Source organism: Pristiophorus japonicus, chromosome 9, assembly GCF_044704955.1.
Source record: "Pristiophorus japonicus isolate sPriJap1 chromosome 9, sPriJap1.hap1, whole genome shotgun sequence".
Lineage (NCBI taxonomy): Eukaryota > Metazoa > Chordata > Chondrichthyes > Pristiophoridae > Pristiophorus > Pristiophorus japonicus.
Window position 1 is genome coordinate 173,792,308 of NC_091985.1, and position 10,563 is coordinate 173,802,870.

A 10,563-nucleotide genomic window follows, 5' to 3' on the forward strand; every position below is an offset into this window, starting at 1 on the left:
TGGAAGAGGCATCGAGAGTAGCAAGGCACAGAATGTACTTTGGGTGGAGGACTTCAATATCCATCATCAAGTGTGGCTCGGTAGCAACACTGCTGACCAAGCTGGCCGAGTCCTGAAGGCCATAGCCGAGAGACTGAGCCTGCAACAGTTGGTGAGAGAAGCAACATGAGGGAAAAACCTACTTGACCTCACCCTCACCAATCTACCTGTCGCAGATGCATCTGTCCATGACAGTACTGGTAGTAATGAGCTCCACACAGTCATCGCGGAGATGAAGTCCCGTCTTCAGTGAGGACATCCTCCATCGTGCTGTGTGGCACTTGCACCATGCTAAATGGAATAGATTCAGAGCAGATCTAACAGCCAAAAACGGGCATCCATGAGGCACTGTATACCTTCAGCAGCAGAAGAATTGTATTCCACCTCATGGCCTGGCATATCCATCACTCTACCATTACCATCAAGCCAGGGGACCAACCATGGTACAATGAGGAGTGTAGAAGAGCATGCCAGGAGCAGCATTAGGCATACCTAAAAATGAGGTGCCAACCTGGGGAAGCTGCAACACAGGATGCATGAATGGCGTTACGCTCATAACAAAGGATGAAACTGAGTAATGTAAGCAATGAGTAAGTGTGACCTTAACTCCTTTAATTCGACTCCAGAATGGAGGTACTGCATGGGTGGCCTGCTTCTTTACAGTGCTCCCAAGCGATGCTGGGATCTATTGGGACTCCAACAGGTAAGCCCTCTGGTGGTGGTGTGATACAGGTTGCCAAGGGTTAAATACATAACACCACTCCCTCGTAAAGTCAATAGTACACTTATTTTCAGGGTGAGACGATCTGGGGCTTTTCACTCCCTTGTCCATTGTCTCGGTACAAATGCAGGTGTGCATGAGTTGGCTGGTTCTTCACTGGACTGCTGGGCAGCCGGCCTTGCTGGGCTGCTGGGGATGGTGAGTTCGACTTCGTGGTGAACTATGATGTTGGCTGCCACTTGTGCGTGCGTTGGAGGGTCGAAGTTGGTGGCGTCCTCTTCGGGTTGCTCGTAGCTGTTAGTGAACCGCAATTTGATTTGGTCCAAATGCTTTCTGCACGTTAGTCCATTGGCCAATTTGACTTGAAACATCCTACTCCCTTCTTTGGCTATGGCCAAATGCTAGTGAGCCATTTGGGACCATGTCCATAATTGAGTACAAGCACAGGATCGTTGACCTCAATATTGCGTGACAAATTTGCGCGGTCATGGTACATACTTTGTTGATGCCGCCTGCCCTCGACGTGATCATGGAGATCAGGGTGGACAAGAGAGAGCCTTGTTTTGAGCGCCCTTTTCATGAGCAGCTCGGCTGGGGGAACTCCGGTGAGTGAATGGGGTCTGGTGCGGTAGCGGAGCAGAACTCGGGACAGCCGGGTCTGCAGGGAGCCTTCCGACACGCGTTTCAAGCTTTGCTTATGGTCTGAACTGCCCGTTCTGCCCGGCCATTGGATGTGGCCTTGAACGGGGCAGATGTGACATGCTTGATCTCATTGCGGGTTATGAATTCCTTGAATTCAGCACTGGTGAAACACGGCCCTTTGTCGCTGACTAGGACATCAGGCAGACCGTGTGTGGCAAACATGGCTCGTAGGCTTTCGATGGTGGCGGTGGAAGTCCTGACAGACATTATTACACATTCAATCCATTTTGAATAAGCATCCACGACAACCAAGAACATTTTGCCTAGAAATGGGCCCACATAGTCAACGTGGACCCTAGACCATGGTTGGAGGGCCACGACCACAAACTTAGCGGTGCCTCGCTCAGTTGAGAGCAAGTGTTGCACTGGCGCACGCATGACTCTAAATCTGAGTCGATGCCAGGCCAGCACACATGGGATCTGGCTATGGCTTTCATCATTACAATGCCTGGGTGGGTGCTGTGTAGGTCACGAATTAACTTTTATCTGCCTTTCTTGGGCAAGACCACGCAATTACCCCACAAAAGACAGTCCCCCTGCAAGGACATTTTGTCTCTGCGCCTGTGGAACGGCTTAATTGTCTCCTGCATCTCTACTGGGACGCTGGACCAGCTCCCATGGAGGACACGGTTTTTTTTAAACAAGGGACAGGTCCTGACCTGGCAGGCCGTAATGGGTGACTTTTTATTTTCGAATGCATCCATCACCATGAGCAAGTCTGCAGGCTGTGCCATTTCCACCCCAGTGGTGGGCAATGGTAGCCGACTGAGACTATCAGTGCAGACCGGGCACTGTGGCGGATTACATAGTTGTATGCTGACACCGTGAACGCCCATCTTTGGATGTGGGCAGAGGCATTGGTGTTAATCCCTTTGCTCACTGAGAATAGCAATATGAGCGGCTTCTGGTCAGTTTCATGCTCAAACTTGAGACCAAACAAATACTGGTGCATTTTTTTTACCCCGTAAATGCACACCAGAGCTTCTTTTTCAATCATGCTGTAGGCCCTTTTGGCCTTGGACAGACTCTTAGACGCATAAGCGACCAGTTGCAAAATCTCCAATTCGTTAGCCTGTTGTAACACACACCCGACCCCATATGACGACGCATCGCAAGCTAGCACTAATCATTTACATGGGTTATACAGAACAAGCAGTTTGTTTGAACATAACACATTTCTGGCTTTCTCAAAGGCAGCATCTTGTGAATTCCCCCATACCCAGTAGCACATGTAGGGGTTCTAGCAAGGTGCTTAACCCGGGTGGGAAATTACCGAAATAGTTGGAGTCGTCCCAGGGACGACCCAGCTCCGTCAAGTTCTGTGGTTTCGGCGCGTTCTTGATAGCCTCCGTCTTGGCGTTGGTGGGTCTGATGCCATCTGCTGTGATTCTTCTTCCCAAGAACTCGACCTCTGGCGCCAGGAAAACACACTTCGCAGGTTTCAACCCGAGTCCCACGCGATCTAGCCGACTTAGAACCTCTTCCAGATTCTTCAAGTGTTCGACGGTGTCCCGACCTGTAACCAGTATGTTATCCTGGAAAGCCACTGTGTGAGAAACCGACTTTAGCAGGCTTTCCATGTTCCGTTGGAAAATTGCTGCAGCAGACCGAATCCAGAACGGGCATCTGTTATCGATGAACAGACCTTTGTGCGTGTTGATGCAGGTGAGGCCTTTCAAAGATTCCTCCAGCTCCTGCGTCATGTAGACCGAGGTCAGATCCAACTTGGTGAACGTCTTTCCTCCAGCCAGGGTCGCAAATAGGTCGTCTGCCCTGGGTAGCGGGTACTGGTCCTGTAGCGAAAAACAGTTAATCGTTACTTTATAGTGCCCACAAATTCTAATCGTGCCGTCCTCCTTAAGTACCGGGACAATCGGACTGGCCCACTTGTTGAATTCCACTGGTGCGATGATGCCTTCTAGCTGCAGCCTGTCCAGCTCAATTTCCACTTTCTCTTGCATCATGCGGTACCGCCTATGCCTTGTGGTGGATGCGTCGTGTAACAGGAACCAAATGGATCTGCATTTTCGCCCACGAGAAACTTCCAATGCCTGGCTCGAACAACGATGGAAATCTGCTCAGAACCTGGGCACATGAGGCGTCGTCGACGGACGAAAGAGCTCGGATGTCGTCCCAGTTCCAGCGGATTTTTCCCAGTCAGCTTCTGCCGAACAGTGTGGGGCCATCCCCTGGCACGATCCATAGTGAGAGTTCGTGCACTGCTCCATCATAAGAGACTTTGACTTCTGCACTGCCAATTATAGGGATCAATCCTTTGGTGTAAGTTCTTAGCTTGGTGTGAATGGGCCTGTGTGCCTTGTTGCACCACAGCCTGTTAAAGGCCTTTTTGTTTATAATGGACTGACTCGCACTAGTGTCCAGTTCCATGGATACTGGAATTCCGTTAAGTTCAACTTTTAACATTATTGGTGGACATTTCATGTGAAGGTGTGTACCCCGTACACTTCTGCCTCCTCGGTTCAAGTCTCTAGTTCAGCCTGATCCGCCATGGATCGATTTTCCTTTGCAACGTGGTAGTTTGCAGGGTTTGCAGGTTTGCAGCTCGCCTGCTCATTCGCTGGAGGTGTCCCATTGTTCTGCAGCCGTTGCACGCATAGTGTTTGAAGCAGCATTGATGGGCCCGATGATCACCTCCACAACGCCAACAAGGCGTTAACTGCCTTGCATTAACGATTGATGGCGGATTCTGGATCCTCGGAGGTCATGCAGCAGCTGGCGTGTACGTTCTGCCATGTATATTCCTGCTCAAAAACAACATTACTTTGCGCACAGTACTGGCTGAAACCTCTTTATGCTGCGAAATTTGTTTGCCGTTATCGCTGGTGGACATAAATGCCTGGGCTATCATTATGGCTTTGCTCAGATTCTGTGTTTCAACAGCCAATACTTTGCGAAGGATTACCTCATGGCCAATGCCAAGCACAAAAAAGTCTCTCAGCATTTGTTGTAGGAATCCATCAAATTCGCAAGGTCCTGCGAGGCACCTTAGTTCGGCGACGTAGCTCGCCACTTCCTGGCCCTCCGACCGTTGACTCGTGTAGAACCATCAAAACACTTTCCTTAGGATTTAGGTGCTCCCGGACCAGCGTACACAGTTCTTCATAGGATTTGGTTGTTGGTTTTACCGGAGCTAGAAGATTCTTCATGAGGCCATAGGTTGTTGCCCCACAGATGGTAAGGAGGATCGCCCTTAGTTTGGCAGCGTTCTCGTCCCCTTCCAGCTCGTTGGCCACGAAGTATGGGTCGAGTCTCTCCACGAAGGCCTTCCAATCGGCCTCCTCCTAAAGTCCCCACTATCACAGAAGCCAGAAAATTCGATTCACTCCATGTGATAAAGAAACGGCTGAGTGCACTGGATACAGCAAAGACTATGGGCCCAGGCAACATGCCGTCTGTCATGCTGAAGACTTGTGCTCCAATACTAGCCGCGCCTCTAGCCAAGCTATTCTACTACAGCTACAACACTGGCATCTATCCGACAATGTTGAAAACTGCCCAGGTATGTCATGTCCACAAAAAGCAGGACAAATCCAATCCAGCCAATTAACGCCCCATTCAGTCTACTCTCAAACATCAGCAAAGTGATGGAAGGTGCCATCAACAGTGCTATCAAGCGGCACTTGCTCACCAATAACCTGCTCACCGATGCCCAGTTTGGGTTCCGCCAGAACCACTCGGCTCCAGACTTCATTACAGCCTTGGTCCAAACATGGACAAAAGAGCTGAATTCCAGAGGTGAGGTGAGAGTGACTGCCCTTGACATCAAGGCAGCATTTGACTGAGTGTGGCATCAAGGAGCCCTAATAAAACTGAAGTCAACATGAATCAGGGGGAGAACTCTCCACTGGCTGAAGTCATACCTAGCACAAAGGAAGATGATTGTGGCAGTTGGAGGTTAATCATTACACCCCAGGACATCGCTGCAGGAGTTTCTCAGGGCAGTGTCCAAGTCCCAACCATTTTCAGCTGCTTCATCAATGACCTTCCCTCCATCATAAGGTCAGAAGTGGGAATATTCACTGATGACTGCACAGTGATCAGTGCCATTCGCAACTATTCAGATCATAAAGCAGTCCATGTTCGGATCAGCAAGACCTGGACAACATTCAGGCTGGGGCTGATAAGTGGCAAGTAACATTTGCGCCACACAAGTGCCAGGCAATGACCATCTCCAACAAGCGAGAGTCTAACCACCGCCCATTGACATTCAACAGCATTACCATCGCTGAATCCCCCACCATCAACATCCTGGGGGTCACCATTGACCAGAAATTTAACTGGACCAGCCACATAAATACTGTGACAACAAGAGCAGGACAGAGGCTGAATATCCTGTGGCGAGTGTCTCACCTCTTGACTCCCCAAAGTCTTTCCACCATCTACAAAGCACAAGTCAGGAGTGTGATGGAACACTCTCCACTTGCCTGGATGAGTGCAGCTCCAACAACATTCAAGAAGCTCAACGCCATCCAGGACAAAGCAGTCCCGCTTGATTGGCATCCCATCCACCGCCTTAAACATTCACTCCCTCCACCATCGGCGCACCGTGGCTGCAGTGTGTACCATCTACAAGCTGGACTGCAGCAACTCACCAAAGCTTCTTCGGCAGCACCTCCAAAACCAGTGACCTCTACCACCTCGAAGGACAAGGGCAGCAAGTGCATGGGAACATCACCACCTCCCTAACCCTAACCTTTCAAGTCACACACCACCCTGAAATATATCGCCGTTCCTTCATCGTCACTGGGTCAAAATCCTGGAACTCCCTCCCTAACAGCACTGTGGGAGTACCTTTACTACACGGACTGCAGCGGTTCAAGAAGGCGGCTCACCACCACTTCTCAAGGGCAATTAGGGATGGGCAATAAATGCTGGTCTTGCCAGCGACGCCCACATCCCATGAACGAATAAAAAAAAGATAACAAGCAAAATAAGTACACATTTTCCTGAACATTTAAGGGCAATCAATAGCAAGTCTTTGCATCTTGATTTGACCATTTAACTATTGTTTTACTTTTACTGTAAAGCAGTATTCTATTCCAACAACTAAAATGCTTTTTTATATACCAAGCAGAGTTAAATGACAAGTCAAATTGCAGTAGACTGTCCTAAACAAATCTGAAACCTAAGCCTGCTGAACTTCGAAACAAAAATAAGAATCTTCACTTTACTCTGTCGCATGCCTTTCACACACCAAAGGGGAGCAAGCAATCCAAAACTGGCCAACAATAAATACTTAACCATGAGGCTGAACGAGACTGATCGCAACCTTGATGTCATACTTGACCCCAAAGTGAGCTTCCAACTACATATCCGCATCCACCAAGACCGCCTAGTTCCACCTTCAGAACAGTGCCCAACTCAGCTCATCTGCTGCTGAAACCCTCATCCATGCCTTTAATAACTACAGACTTGGCTATTCCAACGCACACCTGGCCGACCTCTCACATTATACCCTCCGTAAACTTGAGGTCATCCAAAATTCTGCTGCCGTGTCCTAACTCGTCCCAAGTCCCACTCACCCATCACCCCTCTGCTCGCTGACCTACATTGACTTCCGGTTAAGCAATGCCTCAATTTTAAAATTCTCATCCTTGTTTTCAAGTCCCTCCATGGCCTCGCCCCTCCCTATTTTTGTAATCTCCTCCAGCCCCACAACCCTCCGAGACATCTGAGCTCCTCCAATTCTGGCTTCCTGATTATAATCGCTCAACCATCGGTTGCCGTGCCTTCAGTTGCCAAGGCCCTAAGCTTTGGAATTCCCTCTCTAAACTTCTTTGCCTTCTCTATCCACCTTTAAGTTGCTCCTTAAAACGTACCTCTTTGACCAAGCTCTTGGTTATCTGCCCTAATATCTCTTTATGTGGCTCGGTGTCAAATGTTGTTTTATAACGCTCCTGTGAAACATCTTGGGACATTTTACTACGTTAAACGCAAAATGTAAATACAAGTTGTTCTTGTGCCTGTTCTTCAAGCGGTAAATAAATATTCCCCTTCTGTTGGCTAAAATTTTCTGCTGCTGCCGGATATAAATAGGTGTTTCCGCTTTTCCCTGAAATGAAATGCTGCTTCCTGCTCAACCGCTATGTAAATAAATATTTCACCATTGCCAGCTTTTTCTCCTGAAATGTAATGCTACCAGTTGATCTTATTATAACTAATTCCCAAGAACAAACGGTCACAGGCACAAAAATGGTGCAAACTGATTGTGGGGATACATCAACAAACAGATAGAGACCTGGATAACAAAGACACAGTGGTGGAGCAGTCAAATCTGGGCAGCGAGACACATATGGGCTAGGGGTAAGGAATTGAGAAAGAGAAGAAAGGAGAGCAAGAGAGGGGAACAAAACTGGACACAGAATTCTTGATGCAGTCTAACCAACTACCTGTATAATGACAGAATAGTTCAATTAATACAATCCAATACCATGTCTGCTTTAGCTACAGCTTCTCTGAACTGGTTGTGAGCCTTCATCTGTACACAATGACACCTGGATCCTTTCCTCTTTCAAACACTTTCAGTACGGTTCACTGTAAATGATGTGTGTTCTGTGATGGTCCTACCTACCTGCACGACTTTGCATTTATCTCGGTTAAATGCCATTTGGTATTATTTGGCCCATTCCCCTCGTGCATCGCTTTGCATTAGATTGTACTCCTCTACTGTCTTAACCCGAACACAGATTTTATCACCTGCAACTTACTAACTATACATAGCCCCAATGCCACTGTCCAAATCATTAATAAAAGCAGTGAAACTTAACGGACCCAAGACTACTAGTAATGTGCCTCCAGGCTATCTACAACCGTTAACTGCAAGAGAGAGAGAGAGAGAGAGAGATATTGGGGGCAAAAAGAGAAACAAAGGTGGGGAGACATTGGAGCACAGAGAAAATCAGTTAAAAAAATTTAAGCAGAAATCAGAAGGTCAGAGAACAGCAACTGACAAATCATAATACATTACAAGTCAAAAATAATTTTAAAATGGGCGTTATGAAAAACATTATTGACTATTATAGTGTTTTATGACCCAAGAAAACTACAGAAGGGCTTTTCTGCAGGTGTAAAACCTACCAGCTCTATTACAGTATATCATGTCGTCATCACTGACGACACCCAGTTCTACCTCTCCCCCACCTCTCTCAACCCATCCATTGTCTGGGTGATGTCGGACTGCTTGTCAAATATCCAGCCTTGGATGAGCCATAATTTCCTCCAGTTAAACACTGGAAAGACATCAGCCCCAGCCACAAACTCCATGCTGTTTGCAATCTCAGCATCCTATTTGACCCCAAGCTGAAGTTCTTGACTCAGCCTGAGGTGGCAGCGACTCAACCCAGCTTGTCATGTGTTTTCCACTGCTGTAATGTCACCAGTTGCCTAAAGATATGGAGACTTGACACTGCACATTTCCATGGAGTGATAAATTTGACATTTTAAATTAAACACCAAAAAGTATTTTGTTTCTCAGTAATTTTTCTTCACTTTTCTGCCCTCATGGAGGTCCCTTTGCTGGTGTATGGCCTTTTACAGACAGCAGTCACCATCTGGTACTTCACAAAGTGTGAACCTTGAGTGTGAGTATCAGGCTATTCAATTCACAGTTAAGCCTGATCTCATCCCCAAACAACATTCCCCTAGCAGGAGTAGAAAACTACCAATTTTGCTCTTCCTAACTTGCAAGTGCTCAAGCCAAACTGTAGCCTGAAAGCCACTGCTGTCTGAGGGAGATCAGAGACAGAACCTGGGATCTTCCTTGTCTGTAAGATTCAGATACTCACTAAATAAGCTTGCTGAGCTGCCAGAAGCCCAGAGTACTTTAATAAATACATTTGTGTTTATCACATACAGTGGTGTAATAAAATGCACTAGCCTGCCTTTTGTTTAATCCAAATCAGAAATGATGTAAATAACTTTTATTTATATAGAGCTTTTAACCTCTTTTTACACTTCCTACTCATGCTTTTCCCATCAATGGTCAATATCTAACGTGTTGTAAAATTGTTGAGAAGCGCCTTGGGATGTTTTACTACGTTAAAGGCGCTATATAAATAAAAGTTATCATCACAAACACAGAGAGCTTCACCAATTGTTTTCAAAGTTTGAGAAGTTAATACATGTGAAGCTTTCCTGAACATACAGTGTGCAGTTTTGCTTTTAGTCTTGCCTTGGTTGTTGAGTAGCGATGAGCGCCATGGGGACATTTCACGACTTTGCAGGTGCTAGATAAATGCAAGTTGTTGAAATCGTGGAATATGAATCTTGTGCATTTTTGGACCTGCTGAGTCCTGACACAACTTAAAACTGTTGCACTTATCGTTGAGACAAATGTTTAAGAAAATGTTCATTCTTAACCTCAGCTTGGTCCAGAACATGACCTAATAAAAAGAGATCTGAAGTAATCCTGTGGTCTGTGGGGTTTTTGTTGTTTTGCATTGGTGACCCACTCGAATATTTAATTACTTACAATAGAATTTTTCATCATGGCTTTGACTGTGAAACCTTCAGTTACTCTGTGGTCCTTCTTGGGTCTTTGGTACATTGACGCCAGATGTTTCTGGTTGCCCTTTTCCTGTGTGTAGGCAGCTGGCATTGTATTTGCTGAGAGCACAGAGCTGCAGTCAGACACCCCGCCACTGAGCCACTGAACCGCTGCCGCCCTGCTCCGCTCTGGTCTTCCTCTGCCCGCCGCTCGAGCGCCAACAGCGGACGGCCGGCCCGCCGGCTCGGTTGCCAGGGGAGATGTTGTTCAACAGACACCGTCACTTCCGCCGTCGCGGCACGCGGCCTTTATTACGGTTGGCCGGTGTCACGTGAGCACGCGCTCGCCCGTTTGTTGTTTGTTTTGAATCGCCGCCCGCTGAAGTTCAAACCGGATTTGGCGCTCACTTCCCGCCCCGCCCCGCCCCGCCAGCTTGCCCGCGGTGGGCGTCCGACCCAAGGCCGCTCGCAGGGGCAACCACACCCAGGGAGAAAACCTGGCTTATACATGTGGCTTTCTGCCACCTTGGTACAGGAGCCGTCAGGAACCTTCATCCTCACCATCCCCGTCCTGGCTTCCTTTCTGACTCCTACCC

General features: G+C 47.7%; 1 protein-coding gene across 2 annotated transcripts in view; it reads right to left on the reverse strand.

Moving 5' to 3' along the window:
* The window catches only part of LOC139273335 (parkin coregulated gene protein homolog), a 436,219-nt gene extending 425,924 nt beyond the window's left edge, over positions 1-10,295 (reverse strand). Inside the window, exon 1 of one of the 2 annotated variants that reach the window (XM_070890155.1) lies at positions 9,954-10,286. In XM_070890155.1, coding sequence (XP_070746256.1) covers positions 9,954-10,079 — 126 coding nt within the window. In that variant the 5' untranslated portion in view covers positions 10,080-10,286. Of the gene's footprint in view, positions 1-9,953 lie in introns of both variants that reach the window. The other variant, XM_070890154.1, reaches the window with a different exon arrangement.
* Positions 10,296-10,563: the final 268 nt, after the last annotated feature.